This window comes from Equus przewalskii, chromosome 3 (genome assembly GCF_037783145.1).
Source record: "Equus przewalskii isolate Varuska chromosome 3, EquPr2, whole genome shotgun sequence".
NCBI lineage: Eukaryota > Metazoa > Chordata > Mammalia > Perissodactyla > Equidae > Equus > Equus przewalskii.
In genome coordinates this window covers 1,724,860-1,740,765 of record NC_091833.1, presented here as the reverse complement: position 1 = coordinate 1,740,765, position 15,906 = coordinate 1,724,860, and the positions used below count along the sequence as shown (strand labels likewise).

General features: G+C 44.0%; 1 protein-coding gene across 1 annotated transcript in view; it reads left to right on the top strand.

Moving 5' to 3' along the window:
- Positions 1 to 426: 426 nt before the first annotated feature.
- N4BP1 (NEDD4 binding protein 1) overlaps positions 427 to 15,906 on the top strand; it is a 47,249-nt gene continuing 31,769 nt past the window's right edge. The window contains exon 1 of the mRNA XM_008533286.2: positions 427 to 807. Coding sequence (XP_008531508.2) covers positions 610 to 807 — 198 coding nt within the window. The 5' untranslated portion in view covers positions 427 to 609. The remainder of the gene's footprint in view (positions 808 to 15,906) is intronic.

The window sequence follows — 15,906 nt, the reverse complement described above, 5'->3', positions numbered from 1 at the left end:
GGCAAAGGAGAGCAAAGGAAGGGAGGGAGAGGGAGATGTGTAGGGAGAAACGGAGGGAAGGAAAGGAAGGAAAGAAAGAAGCATCTGCCTATAAATTAATGAGAAGCTGGATAACTCAATTCCTAGAACCCTAGTTGGGCTTCAAACGTCTGAAGGCAAGCCAAATCCCCTGTGTGCCACCGGGTCAGCCCCGCCTCCTGGCTCGGAGCCTCCATTGCCCCATCTGTAAAGCCAGAAATACACAACCCACAGGTTACCCGAGAGCGACGCGCCCTCACCAAAGAACGCCGCCAGGCTCCTCTCTGGAGCCACTGCTAGCCCTCAACAAACATGGCGTCCGAGCGTGACGTCGACTTCCGTCGCCCCCTCCGCCCCTCCGCCCCGGGGGCGGCGAGCCTCGATGACGGCGGCGGGCTCGGCGCATGCGCGGCGGCGCGGCCCGGCCGGGCGGCGCAGGGGCGGAGGGCCTGCTCGCAGTCGCCCAGCCGCGGCGGCCGCGGCGCGATGGTGTAGGGCGGCGGGGCGGGGCGGCGCGGGCGAGGCGGCCGGTGGGCCGACGCCGCCTGCGGGCTCGGGAACGGGCGGCGCCGCCGCGGGAGGCGCGCGGCCATGGCGGCGCGGGCGGTGCTGGACGAATTCACGGCGCCCGCCGCGAAGGCGGCGCTGCTGGAGCGGGGCCGTGGCCGCATCGAGGGCCTGTTCGGCGTGAGCCTGGCCGTGCTGGGCGCGCTCGGCGCCGAGGAGCCGCCGCCCGCGCGCATCTGGGTGCAGCTGCGCGGCGCGCAGGAGGCGGTGCACAGCGCCAAGGTGAGTGCCCGCCGGCCTGCTGCGGGGCCCCGGCCCGGCGCCTCAGTTTCCCCGGGGTGGGCCGGCGCTGACGCCGGCGCCCGCTGGGGGCTGTCGCCAGGGCCGTCCTCCCGGCCGTGGGGTGCGGCCGCCCCCTCGCTGCCCCAGGCCTGCGCTGCGGGGGCCCTGAAGCTTTGGGGGATTTCGCTTCCCTTGGAGAGGCTGGCAGAACCGTAGTGGTAGTAAAATACTCAACGTCAAGAAGGGAGAGGGGTTTAATAATCGTATTAGACGAGCATTCCGTGTATCGATAGCATGTACAACTAACATCTGATGGTTATAGCACGTCGGACATGGTGCCAGATACTTCAGAAGGATTCTCTAACGCAGCCCTTAAAAAAGCCCATGAGGTAGATTTTATTATCGTCCGCCTGCTCTCTCTCTTTAAATTAACAGCTGGGGAAACTGAAACTCGAAGAGGTGACTCACCTTCTCTCTAAATCAGCGTTTCAGACTTAAACCTACTTGACACCTTCAGCTTCCTCCCCCCTCCCCAAGCCGGGAAACAGCGACGAAGTCCATCCCCGCCTCCCAGGCATCCGCGTTCCCGCAGGGTTTCCCATCCAGAGCGAGGGGGAGCCAGGATTCGGACTCAGGGCGTGTGTGTCCAGAGCCCGTGTTCTGGAGACCAGTCTCCCAATTAGGAGCCCTCCGGAGGTAGGGAGGGGGGTCCTGTTTTGGCATCCGACTTCAGAAGTTTCACGGTGCCCTTGAAGAAACTGATTAGCTGTAACTCTGACTTTCTTAGTTTATCTGGATGCTTGCTTTTAACCTGTTGAGAGGAGACAGGACACAACTGTATGATTCTTCACAGCTTAACTTAAAAACGTTGTGGATGTTGAATCAAGTTTGCTTTCCTGTTCTTGATTTTTTAAACCAGTCTAGCTTTTTCCCACTCCCCTCCTTTTTTTCTCTCCAGCTACCTAATTTCTTCCCACTCCCCGGGGCTCAAAAGTGTGACATGTCTAAATCCTGTTACTGCTTCTGAAGGTCTCTCACATGCGTTGATTCCTCTCCATTACGTTACTCTTGTGAACAGACGTCCATTCTTGGTGTGGGCGCCCACCTTACTCCCTTGCCTTTGCTCTCTCCCTGGTACAACTCACAGTAGACTAATCCTCCTACAAAAAGTCATCCTCCTGCCATGGGACCTACTAGGGCCTCCTGTTGCCTATCTCATTCACTCTACACTTCTCTGATTTACAAAACACTTATTAATCCAATCTCACCTTATTTTCTCAATTCTCTGCTTTAGCAGCTCTCAGCTTAAACCTCCACTCTAACCTGACTAGTTTCACTGCTTTTACTGTGGGCTCTGCCTGCTCCCCGTGCGTCTTTTCTCAAGACTCACCCGAGGTGTAGAAAGTGCTGCTTTTGGTCTACAGAAAAGCCCTGCCTGTCCTGCCACACTCTCCCAACTCCAGTTCCCTGGCCTGTCCCTGCCAGCCGGTTTAGCATAAGCTAATTGGGAAGGTGTGTCTTACAGTATTCTGGTAGTATGTGTCCACCTGCATGATGTGTGTTACTCATAATCCAACCCTCCCACCTGAAAGAATCTTTTTTTTTTTTGCCCGTGTTGTTGTAAGTGTTGAAAGGTAAGTGTTGAAAGCCACACTCAAGGGCTTTATGTTGTTCTTATTTCTTTTTGGAGTTTCTTTTACATTCTTTTGAGCAAGAGAAAACCATTAACTTGATTTAAAAAATTAAAAACAGGAAAGCAAACCTCAACATCTACAATATTTTAAGATAAGCTGTGGAGGAGAAGAAAGTTTGGGGGAAGGAAGATTTATAAAGAAGAACTTTTTAAACTAGGTAATAGGGTCTCTAATTAAAATAAGGTGCAGGCAACTGTTCTGGGTCCCATCGAGTGGTTTACTTTGTTTCCCTCCTTTAAAAATGCTAGTTCGCGCCCCTGGAGCATCAGGCTAGAGTGGAGGAGGTTGTGGAGGTCTAGTTAGCAAGGGCTCCATGGCCTGGAGAGACATGAGATGGGGCTACTGGTGGAGAGTGAGAATGCCCTGGGAGGTTAACAAAAAGGCACGCGTTCTCGAAGAGTGGCCACTTTTGTCAAAGGGGAAATTTGTTGGAGGAAGCAGCACTTGAGCTGGGCTTTGAAGAACCAGGAAGATTCCTAGGTGGAAGTGGCTGTGAGTAAAGGCCTAGAAGCCAGAAAACAGGGCGTGTCTTGGCGGGAGGGGTCCAGGTCCCCTGTGAGAGGTGAAGCCTCACGGGACCCAAATGCCAGGCTCTAAAGCTGTAGGGCCTTATTCACTAGGGCATCCTGAGCATTTTGAGAGAAGAAAGTTTTGTCTAAAACTCCATATTTGGAGGCAGGAACACCCAACTGTGGAAAGGACATTGTTCCAAGTTAGAGCTGGACATGGGTGGGGTAGCAAGGCTTTCTCTGGCACTTGCTTGGCAACTGAGTATCGATGTAGGGATTGAGAGAGGGGTCTTAAGTCCTCTCTCAGGAAGGGTGGTGGATACGTTGTTTGACCTGTTGGTTGGTGGGGCTGGGCTGGTAGCTTTCATGTAAAGAAAACTTAATGTTCCAGGAAGTACACTAATTGTTGCCCTTGGCCTCAAGAAACCCACAGCCTAGTAGGGGAGACAAACTTGGAAACAAACAGGCTGGCATGGTACATGTAACAGTTGAAGTATGTGCAGGGTGTTGCATTAATAGAGGAGAGGAAGGGTTGCTCTGCCCAACTGGGTGCTAAAGGATGAACTAGAGTTTTCCAGAGGGAAGAGCATGTGCAGAATCACAGGGATGTGAAATAGTGCTGTTTTATCACGGATTCCTCAAGTGGAGGAAATGGGCAGAGGTGGGAAGGGGTCAGGTCACAAAGCACTTGGGACCTGCTGGAAAACATGGGTATTCCCGCTCAGACAGGCAGTGGAGAGTCATGGAAGGGTTGTAAGAACATGAGTGATGCCATCAGATTCGCAATTCTAAGAAACACCTCCCTTGTCAGTATTAATACCTCTAATCTTGTGCTGTTCAGTGTGGTCCGTTGCTGGTTTGTGATGATAGAAGTACAGAAATGGAGAGTAAGTGTTTTTTATAGCAGTGTGGCGTTGCTACAAGGGCTAGAGAGGCAGCATCTGAGAGTGAGAGGAAAATCAGAAGAGGGCATTGTCCATAGGGTGGAGGGGCCTAAGTCAGTGATGGCAGACATGGAAACAAGAGGTTGAGATGCTCCCTAGAACCAGGCAGGGAGGCTGCATAGGGAAGTGGCTGGCTGGCTGGTAGGGAGGGGCTGGTGAACTGGGGCACTGGTGACCTGTGCAAGAGGCAGATGCCGTTCTGGCTGTTGGCCAGCTACGCGCTGTGGGCCCAGTGACCCTGACCTTCTCCTTATCTGAGAGACACCAGGAGTCTGGACTGCATAATGTGAAATGTTTTCTTAAGGGGTAACTAATTTATGTTTTTAAAACCATGCATGCTGTGAATTATATCTCAGTAAGTTTTTGCATTAATAGTGTTCTTTTTTAAAATATATATTCTGAAAAAAAGGAAAACAAAAAGTAACCATGCATGCTAAACAAAACGTGTCAGTGGACCAGATTCAGCTTTTGGACTGCCTTTTTAGGACCTCAACTTTAATAGTAGGAAGTAAGGCCCAGGGAAGGTTAGATGGCATGAATTTATAGTAGCGCTTGATTGAGAAGTTCTCAAGTAGGTGATGATGTCCCCCGCTCTTGGGCATTGGTGCCTAGACAACGCATGAGGACTAAAGGAGTCTCAGGTACAGCTGAGTAAGGCAGATGGGGCCCAGGGAATGTTTCTGAATGGTAGCCTTACTTGGGCTAGGACAGTCCAGATTATGCAAGACTTAGCTTCTACTTTCAGTGAACTCACAACCTGAGAGTCAGACTAGGGAGCAGGCAGGTGAAGGCAGAAGGGGCCTAGTGAACTGTGAGAATACAGGAGGGGACATGACCTTAGTCCGTGTCCCCTCCTAGACTCAGGGAATCATGCGGATGGAGGACCAGTTCAGTAAGTATTGGAGAACTCCAGAGGCTGTAGTTAGAGAGGAATTGCACATATCGGAATCTTGGATATAGAGGAATTCTGAGGATGATTCTGAGAACCAGGGAGTGGTACCTCAGCAGTGGTGGGTGAAGTCCTTTCAGCTTAGAGCAGTGAGAAGACAGGAGACGGACGCGGGCGGTGTCTGGAGGTGACGGAGGGCTCAGGTCACTGGGGTCTGGAGCAGGGAGTGGGGAGCCTGTCCTGGGGGTTAACAGACACGGGAGAAGGAATTGCAACTTGTAAGTGGCACGGCTGCTTGTCCAGTTTCTCCATGAACCTCTAGGGCACTGCATTTGCTAACCAAAGCTGCCCATCAGTTGGTGTTATTTCAGGCATTACCTCATGGCAGTGAGTAGCCACCGTGAGGCATAGCCAGTGGCCTGCCACGCACTGGCAGTCGGGAGGACTTAAAAGGAGAGCACTTTGGAGGACTAATCAGTCTTAAACATTGAAATTACAGTGGACTCAAGAAACCGCGCGAAGGTAGATTAACAGCCAATCCACCTTAAATTTGTGAGGCAAAAAAAAAGAGGGGAGAGAGAGTCTTATGAAGAATTGGTGATTGTCCTTTACCCAACTTTGAGTTTTTACTTACATATTCGAGGAGTGAGAGAGGAGAAAGATACACATAAAGAAAATGCAATGTCAGTAGAAGTGGCCTATTACTGCACTGACTTCAGAGGGTTAAAATGGACCCTGAATTGTTCTGTTTCCTTTTCTGTTAGAAGAACTTGGTGCTGTTCCGTGAGTGAGTTGCTGAACAGGAGGCTTGCTCCTGGAGGAGTGATCCATAGGTGGCGCTGGGCAGCGCCATGGGGTTTTTGTTTTGCTTTTACCAGAAAGGAGGCTGCTGGCCTTTTTGCATTTCTTAGAATGATATTTTTAAATTCACACTATGGTTGTGAAAATCATCTTCTTAAGAAACAGTGGTTTGTTCACTCTCTTTTATAGTTAATATTTTGGGGTTATACCAGAATGTTGAAATAAGGAGTACTCATGCTGACTCTACTGGGGTAAAAGTGATTGCTCATGACGGTAGCTTCCTCTTCCCTGTCTGTCTGCCAGCTAGTGTTGTAGGGTTTCAATTAAATCAAGGACAGCATCTTGTTCTGTGTTGGCTTTTTACTAAATTAATGTAATTGTATAAAGTTAGCAGTCTTGCATTTCAAAAACAAAATTGCAGAGGGAAAAATCTTTACAGTAATTAATTAAAGAACTTTTTTAAAAATCAATTGTCATATGGAAACAACATAGGAAAATCCTTTTGTTAAAGAAACTGAGTTATTTCTTTTAATTGTTATTTTAAGAGATTCCTTTCGACTTAGAGAAGGTTTTGTTCAGAGTAGTGCTGACAGAATTAGTAATGTACATTAATTGAGGAGTAAGAGCTGTGTGAATTCACATCTGAATTTTGTCATGAAGGTCGGTTGTGGTTATGGCATCTTTTGATTGGAACTCCCTATCTATAAGTCATCTGGGATCTTTATGCATTTTGAACCTACATATAATATGTTTCATTATTGACCCTCGTATTTTTAAAATTAAGATAATGAAGTTATTACTATTTTACAATAGGTTAATGCAGATGATGTATCTCTATCAGTTAGGTAATGGATTTAGCTGCAATAATAGAAGCCTATGCAAAATAGAAGTTTAGTTTTCTTTCACTTAATAAGAAGTCTAAAGATAAATAATAGTCCAAGGTGGAGTAATGGTTAGGAGCCAAACACAAAGTGTGTTCTATTAGGGCATGCATGGGCAGTTTTTTTCTGTAAAGAGCCACATAATAAATATGTTAGACTTTGTGGACATATGGACTCTCTGTATCATATTCTTCTCTGTTTTTGTTTTTTACAACCCTTTAAAAGGTAAAACAATTCTTACCTTAGAGGCTGTACAAAAATAGTCCCGAGGCTGGATTTGCACTCTCCAGTATGTGGCCACTAACACGTGTGGCTGTTTAAGTTAATTAAATTTGATGAAATGAGGTGCCCTCACGGTGGTGCAGCAGTTAAGTTGGCACGTTCTGCTTTGCTGGCCCAGGGTTCGCCAGTTTGGATCCTGGGTGCAGACCTACGCACTGCTTGGCAAGCCATGCTGTGGCAGGCGTCCCACATATAAAATAGAGGAGGATGGGCACAGATGTTAGCTCAGGGCCAGTCTTCCTGAAAAAAACTAAATAAATTCGATGAAATTAAATATTCAGTTCCTGAATTGCATTTCAAGTGCTCAATGGCCACATGTAGCTGGTGACTACCCGTTTGGACAGTGCAGATTTAGAACATCTCCATCATTGCAGAAAGTTCTGTTGGGCAGTGCTGCCCTAGATATTAAATAATCCTTGATGTGGCCTGCTAAGCAATTCTCTGGTATGATGTTAAAAGAGCCTACAGCCATTGTTTTACCTTACTTCCAGAGTTTCTATAATTTTTAATTGTGCCCCTTGCAATTGTAAATAACCTCCAAGGATTACTCTTAATTATACAAACACAAACACACACACACACATACATGCACACACACCCGTTAAAGACTAGTCTCACTGTATTTAGAGTATGGCAGGAGGCATTAGCAACTAGGAGTACTAAGAATTACCCTCTCTGGAAATTTCATGAGGAAGCTTAGCTTGCATTTTCAATTGCCAGGTGGGGTTTTTGGTTTGTTGTTGTTTTTAATTGACCTTTTTGGCTTTTCTTTTTTAAAGCTAGGAAACAAAGCTCCAAAAAATTAAGAAAATCATCTCTACATATTTCACCTGTAGTATCTATACATTTGGGTGAGTTCTCTCCTCAAGGTTTCCAAAATATGCTAAAATTTCTGGCCTGCCAGGAAGTGACTTTCTTTATACTGTATGTAAAGCTGGGACCCTGTATGCCACAGAATTAGGTCCCAGAGCAGTGCCCTGAGCATTGGTTTCATACATGAACTACAATGCTGGTTTTTTATTAGTGACCTTGCCATTCCTGATTCAATGAGAATTATTCTTGAATATGATGTTCTGGTTATGGCCTGGGTTGTACAATGAATTTGTCTCTTATCTTGGTAAAAGAGAGGACAGTTCTTAATGATCCTATGCAAATAACTACGTTGCCATGAGAAGTGAAGACTCAGTAAAAGTAGACCAAGCTTCCCTTTATTTCATTTTTTTTTTTGAGGAAGACCAGCTCTGAGCTAACATCTGCCAATCCTCCTCTTTTTGCTGAGGTAGACTGGACCTGAGCTAACATCCGTGCGAATCCTCCTCTATTTTATATGTGGGACGCCTACCACAGCATGGCTTGCCAAGTGGTGCCATGTCCGCACCCGGGATTCGAACCGGCCAACCCCGGGCCACCGAAGCAGAACATGACTTCCCTTTTGATTTGACAACTTAATAGTGTTACGCTATTTAAGAAATACAGAATACCCCAAAGAAATTAACTAGTTTTAGCATCCTTCTTTTTGTAAGGTAAAAGACAAATCTTTGTGATTGATTGCCCCAAGGGCCTTTGGAAACCCAAAGATAGTTTAGGTGTAGAAGACATTAAGAGTGATATACTACACAGCAATAGAAAAAAACGAATTACTGATCCATGCAGTAACATGGATGAATCTCAAAAATATGCTGAGTGAAAAAAAGCCTTACATGAAAGAGTATATACTGTATGATTCTATATATGTGATGTACTAGACAAGGCGAACTTAATTGTGTAATTATGGTGAAAAAATGAGAACAGCTGGAAAAAGACATTAAACACAGACTGGATCTTAGATGATACTAAGGAATTGTTGAGTTGGTGCATTGATGACATTGTCGTTATGTTAAAAAGAAAGCGTGTGTATGTGTGTTTAAACTTCACTTGATGTCTGTCTCACTTGGAAATTAACTGCGTATCCCAGAGTATCCATTAGTCACATTTGCTACTAGTCCAACCAAAGTCTTAAAGTTAACTAAGGGTGTTGGAAATTATGTTTAGGCTGACAGCGACTGAGCAACATATAACTACTGATATCCAAAAAATTATTAGTGTTATAATTCAATTTAGGTGAATATATAAATTTGTATTTTTAATAATCATAAATATTGTATATGAGTAATATTAGCTTATCTGACCAGTAAGCCAACAAAGTTTAGGAAGTTCGGATGGTCTCTTCATGAAAAAATGTCTTATTTTTAAAAAAAAATATATGCATGCATTGTACTCTGATAAAATCAGGGAAAGGACATCTTTCTAAATTAGCTTTGAAATTATCAAATCAGACTGATTTGTCTAATGATTATTTTTGTTTCATGAATTTGGATTCTTAAAATGCTCTTGAAGTATCAGTTTCTGTGAGTTTTGGGGGGGGGTTTTTTGGTCCTTAAAAGGCTAACACATTATAAGTATCAGATGTTTAGTTTATTTTCTAGGAATTCTAGGAATATAGATTGATGTAAAAGCTTGTTCTCTATAAGCTGATTAGAACAGAAGTTCTTTAAGAAATTTTATAATCTGATTTATTAATACCCCTGAAGGTAAGAATGCATTTTACACTCACACCATGAGAAATAAAGGCTTTTCTCGTTTATAGACACAAACACTGAGAGCTTTCAGCTTTGGTTCCACAGTCTTAGCCACTGGTCAGAAGTAATCCAGAAACACAAAACTGATCCAGACGGCACAAGAGCTGTTGTTTCAGTGGCCCTCAGACACGTTCTTGCACAAACAGAGAAACAGCAAAGACTAAAAGCAGCCTTTCTTGTCTCTCATCTGACAGAAAGTAGATCCCGTTATCTTCTGACAGATCCCCACATACTGAGATCACATTCCTCCAGGCTCGGTTCATGGACAGTAAGGGGACAGTTGAGGCTGACCTGGTAGTCTGAGCCACTGGGCCCTGAGCCAGTGTGGAAAGGGACACGTGACCAAGAACCATAAAGCAAAAATACAAAATCAGAAGAAAAAAGAATAGCAGGAAAACAGCATGGGTAAAATTCTCTTCCTGCGTGGGGTTCACTCTGGGAGCCAACATGAGACCTGCTTGGGCTCACTCAGCCGACGAGGTACCCTTCTTGGGCCACTCAGCCTAATAGCTCCAAGCAGGTGAGTTCACTTGGACATCTCCATGAGTCCTACAAAACTGCCAAAGTGTAAATTTTTTAAAAAAGTTATAACCGTGACTTTCAGACAGGTGATTCATGAATGAGGGAACCAACAAGAACGTAAGAGATTCAAGAGAGCATTTGAGGATCTGAGTATTGATCAGCACTAAAAAAAGAATGATGGACTAAAATTGCTTGATTAGATACAGATTGGCTAATATCTTACAGAGCAGTGAAATCATAACCTTTTCTACCAGGCTGAGATAATTGGCAGCTCTACTGGACAAAAATCTTCATTTTAACTTGTGGTATCACAGTCCAGGCCCTAATCAATAATGAATGGTGTGTCAGACAAAGGTCAATTTCCCAGAGAAGTAATCTTTGGGTGGTCCAAAGAGAGTGCTCCATTATGATTCAGAGGCCATCCTTTTGCCTCATTTGGAAGTGTTTGGTAATTTTTCTTAATGTTTTTCAAATTATTAGAATGGAACACCCTCCTCCTCCTGTTTTGGTCATTTTGGCCACTTTCTTTCTTAAACAATGTTATCCACGTCATAGACACTAGGTTGGGTGTCAGCCTGTGTTCCCAAACTTCCTAATTGCTGTTTTGACATGTATTTGTTAGACATTTATTGATTGGTTCAGGGTTTCTCAACAGTGGCACTATTGACATTTTGGTCAGAGAATACTTTGTTGTGGGGGGCTGCACTGTGCACTGTAGGATGTTTAGCAGCATCCTTGGCCTCTGTCCCCAAGATGCCAGGAGCACCCCCTCAGTTGTGACAACAGAAATGTCTCCTGACCTTGCCAGTGCCCCCAGGAAGAGCAAAATCATCCCAGTTGAGAACTACTGTGTTAAATGACCAAGGCCAGTCCCCACTGTCTAGTAGAGTTATGGTAAATGCTCTAGTTTAAATAATAAGATACTGTTGTGTGTAGAAAACAGCTTAACATGTCTTCTCCTCCCACCCCCATTCCTGGAAGGTGTTTTTAGATCATAGTGAAAGGAAGGAAAGGTTAAATTAGGCTGCAGAAATGAGAAAATATGCTAAAGTCCAAACCACAGAGGACTTTGAACGTGGTTCTGAGGATCTTTAACATTAATCCTACGCAGTGAGGAGCTTTAGAAAGTTTTTGAGTGAGGAACTGAAACGGGTGTGCTTTCAGACGTAACTTTGATACTGTGGCAAGGGAGTGGAGTGTGACAAGACTGGCAACAGAAAGAAGAGTTTAGAGTTGGTTGCAGTGTTCACATAAGACAAGGTTTGTGAAGGACTGCATATGATGAGACGGAAAGAAGGCTTTGAATCCAGGCGGCTGTGTTTCATTGAAGGGCACTTGGACCAAAGATGGAGTGGAGGAGAGCTGTGAGCTCTGACCCAGACCTGTTCAGTTGGGTGCACTTGTGGGATAGTCAGGTGGAAAGGCCCAGGGGAGAGTCTGCAGCCCAACAGTGTTTATTGAAGGCTAGAGATGGAGATTTGGAGTTACCACCAGAGAAGTAAAAGTTAGGACTGGAACTTGAAGAGTCTGTGAGAGTGTGACTGAGGGAGAGGACCAGGAAGAACCTTGGGGAATGTCTACATTTAAGGTGCAGTCTGAAAAGGCAGCAAAGGATTTGGGAGAGTAGTCAGAAAGATAAGAAGTAAAAAAGGTAGTGGTATCTCAGAAGTGTGGAGAGGAAAGCACTTGGCAAGAAGTTGGTCGATGGTATCATGGTACAGAGAGCCTGAATAGGAGAGTGCGGAGAAGGAGCCTTTGGGTTTGGCATTGGTTGTCATTGTTGGCATTCAAGAAAGTGGTTTCAGTTTGAAGGGGGCAGAATCCAGATTTCAAGGCGTTGACAGTGAAATGGAGTTTAGACTACTTTTTCAAAAAGTGTGAAGATGAAAAGACAGAAATGGAGTGGTCCCAGGCATAGGTGCTGGGGCTGAGGAAGGTGTTCTGTGGGCTCGGGGAAACCAACATGTCTGTAGTCGGAGGGGCAGGGGTGCATGAAAAGGGAGTGATGAATCAAGGCCTGGGAAAGGGGCATGGCTTTGAAATGGAAGGACGGAGAAAGAATTCGTGAAAGGTAGAATTTTTAGATGAGCAGGGAGAGGCAGTAGAAGGGCTTCACGTGTGTTGGACTCTGATAAAATGACGTCTTTACTAAGGGTGAGAAGAGTGACAAATGAGGTTGGGGACCTGAAGGCATTATTTAGGTGAGAGTAAAGTGTAAAAAGCTGTAGAATTTCAGAGGTTTCCAGATGTCATGGGGATGCAGTCAGGGTGGACAGTGTGCCTCCTGGTGTTTCCAGAAGTACACTCAGAGTGAGCGTCAGGGAAGTCCTTTCCTGTGGGGCAGTTAAGGCGCCCCTCTGGGGAAAGAACTTGGTAGACATTGTAGAAATGAGATTGAGTAGAAAGATGGAACAGAAAGCAAATGTTGGAAGTAAGTTGGAAAAATGCCTAATATGGTTATTATTATTTTTATAGCAATACTATTAATATAGATGGCCAGATAGAGACCTAAAATTGACCTCTTATAGATTTGTAGATTAATAATGTTAAAAAGTTAGTTGTTTCCTAAGGCTTTTCTGGTGCTTCTAATTTATATATATTTGTAGGACTCCTGTGTCAGTCTAAAAATCATGTTACTCCTCCTGCTTTCTTTTCTCTAAGAGATAATATACAATGCTATTTATACAAGAGTCTCCTAAATGTAAGAAATCTTTATACTCCTGAAGCGTGCAGCCAGAGTTGAGAAGTCCTATTCTGAACCATTCTAGAAATGTCTCTGTGATGTATTAAGAGCCTCCTTGCCTGCATAGTGTTCCCCATCCTCAGTAATTTGTGGTCAACTGGAGTATCTTCTGTTACATTGTGCCAGGGCACAGTTACACTCCTGGCAGCTGCCAAAGTGTGTCAGATCTGTACTCATGATAGCTGATCTTGAGTTGCTATGGTTTTTAACCATTATGTCTTTCTTAAATTTGCTTTTGCACCTGTGCTGTCAGTTGTCATTTGCTGTCATGTGCTCCGCAGGTAGTGCCCAATGCTGTTCCTTTTACACTTTCCGTCAGCTGCTTCAACCATACGTGATCTGGGAAACAAGCTGACAAAGCCCCTCAAGTATGTGCCCATGATAAGAGATGTAGATGGGGAAAAGTGGTGCTGAGAAACCTTTCCCCACATCGAGCCTGCAGCCTCCTGAATAGCCACTTTGATCTTTTCAAAGATTTAGCCATGTTCTGAATGGCAGAGGCTGCCAATAGCTTCTCTCTGGATTTGTGAAATATTATGAGACAGCTGAGTTTGTAGAAGGTGGAATAATAGAAATTCATTTTACCATAGGAAAGGGAAGTTGTTGTTATGTGTATTATGTGTCCCCCCCTTTTTTTCTTCAAAGCCTGAGTAAAGTAAAACAGAATATGAACGTTGCAAGATGAGGGAGACAGTCTTTGACCAGCATTCAAACGTTCAGATACCAAATACAGCCAAATGCAAATGACAGCTATTTGAATTCACAGAATCTTTTCTCATCAGTATAAGTGATGGCCACGCGCTGCCTAGAATGTAATAATACTGTAAACTTGTATACTTTATTGTTCACTTCTGAACTTGAGTATAAAAATCAGTTACTGCCACATAGTAACTTGCAAGAGTGAATTATTAATGAAAAGAATTGAGTCGGAATCTCAAGGGATAATTACTCATTTATTTTGGGGACACGCACACACACGCTCTACAAAGTTTTGTGGCTGTGAAGCTGTAGAACAAGCTCTTAGCACAGCTCTTCCTCAGAGCCGAGCAGTTCACCTTGCACTACTTTGTAGTCGTTTGGGGGATGCTGTCAGCTCTGCTTGTGTTACAGGGCGTTTCTCTGCCAGTCCTCCTAGTGCTTAAACACCCAGGGCCGCAGGAGCTCTTCGAGGCATCTGTAATCTTCTCAGAGGCTCTAATGTTTACTTGATTTTTCTTTTCTTTGAAAGACAGTAATCTAAACAGTATCTGGATATATCCCTGAGAAGGTCACTTGCTGTGAAAGGACTGTATAAGCTATGAAAAGTAAATTGATTTGTTTATAAATAGCACATCAGATTGACAATTTTAGTGTATGTATTTTCAGTAGATTCAAATGTATAAAATTGACTTAAGTTGATAAAAACATAGAGACTTCTATGATTATCATAAAAAAAGTTATGTTTGGGAAATCTCTACCTTCTGCTCTGTTTTGCCGTGAACCTAAAACCACTTTAAAAAATAAAGTCTGTTTTTAAAAATTGAAATCAAGGTTGTTCACTGATTTTTGCAGTTAGCTGTCTGTCTCAGCATCCAGTTTAATTTTACATTTTCTTTTGTTTGCATAGAATTGAGGACATCCTAAATCATACAGTTAATTAGTTACAGATGTGCTAGTGTTTGGACAGCTCTTCTTGCAGAATACTCTTTGATTAAACTAATCCAGAAAAGTAACAGAGAAATAATAGAAAATGTTTGCTTTAAAGATGAATCACTCACAATATTTCATAACTGCTAACATGTCTTATCTTGAGTGTTAAAGAATCAAGCAAAACTTAAAGTTGGGGCCAAAGCTGTCACCCATACAGCGTCACAGCACTTTTAAAATTTTTTATTAAAATTAGGAAGTAAGGAGTGTACCAAAATAGTATCCACACATGGTTAAAACAAAAAGATCAAGTTGTATTGAGGGTTTTATAGTAAAGAAGAGCAGTCCCTTGCTTCTGCCCCTCCCCAGCTTCATAGAGTCAGCTACTTTTTACCCTTTTCAGCTGTTCGGATAGTTACCTAAAATAATTATAACTAGTATACTGCTATTTCTTATCAATGTAGGCATTATCACTTTCTTTAAGATAGATCATGAGACAAAAACTGCCCCATTTTCCCAACTGCTGTGGTCTGAATATTTGTGTGCCCTCAAAATTCCTATGCTGAAATCCTAATGCCCAGTGTGATGGTATTAGGAGGTGGGGCCTTTGGGAGTGATTAGGTCGTAGGGCAGAGAGCCATCATGGGTTATGCTTTATGGATAACACTCTCATCAGAGGCCCCGGAGAGCTCCTTTCCTCTTCCACCGTGTGAGGACACAAGAAGTCTGGACCTGGAAGAGGGCCCTCACCAACCCCGCTGATGCCCTGACCCTGGACTTGCAGCCTCCAGGACTGGGAGGAATCAGTTTCTGTGGTTTGTTAGCTACCCAGTCAGTGGTGTTTTGTTATAGCAGCCTGAACAGACTAAAACACTAATACAGGTGTTTTTGTAGTTAAAGCAAGAAACAGGGTTTATATAATTATGACTTAGGTAAATACTATTAACTGCAAAGCCAAGTAGTATATTACATTATGTTTTCTTTCTGGTACAGCTTTTAATCTTTACTTGAATTTTTTTTCTTTTTAAGATTTTATTTTTCCTTTTTCTCCCAAAGCCCCGTGATACATAGTTGTACATATTTTTAGTTGTGGGTCCTTCTAGTTGTGCTGTGTGGGACGCCGCCTCAGCATGGCTTGATGAGCAGTGCCATGTCCGCGCCCAGGATCCGAACCGGAGAAACCCTGGGCCGCCAAAGCAGAGCATGCGAACCCGACCACTCAGCCGTGGGGCCAGCCCCTTTCCTTCAATTTTTATCTGCCCTTTTTTCATCTACTTGTGAAATTTGCTTTAAACACATCCCTAATATTTTACAAATATTACTTTATCTCAGCTATTCATTGAGCCTCGTTTTCTGGGAGAGTGCCCCTAGAGCTCTCTTCCCTCTTCCAGTCAGCTGCTTTCTCAGCTTGTCTGCTAAACAGCTGTAATCTTTGGACTTCTATGTGCCACTCTTGGATTGAATTTCCTAATTACTTCATCACCCTTGTTTTTGGTGGCCTTCATCATAAAATAGTTTCTCAAGAAGAGAGTCGATGGAAATAATTTTCTCAGCCTTTAGCATGTCTAAAATGTCTTTATTCTGCCTTAT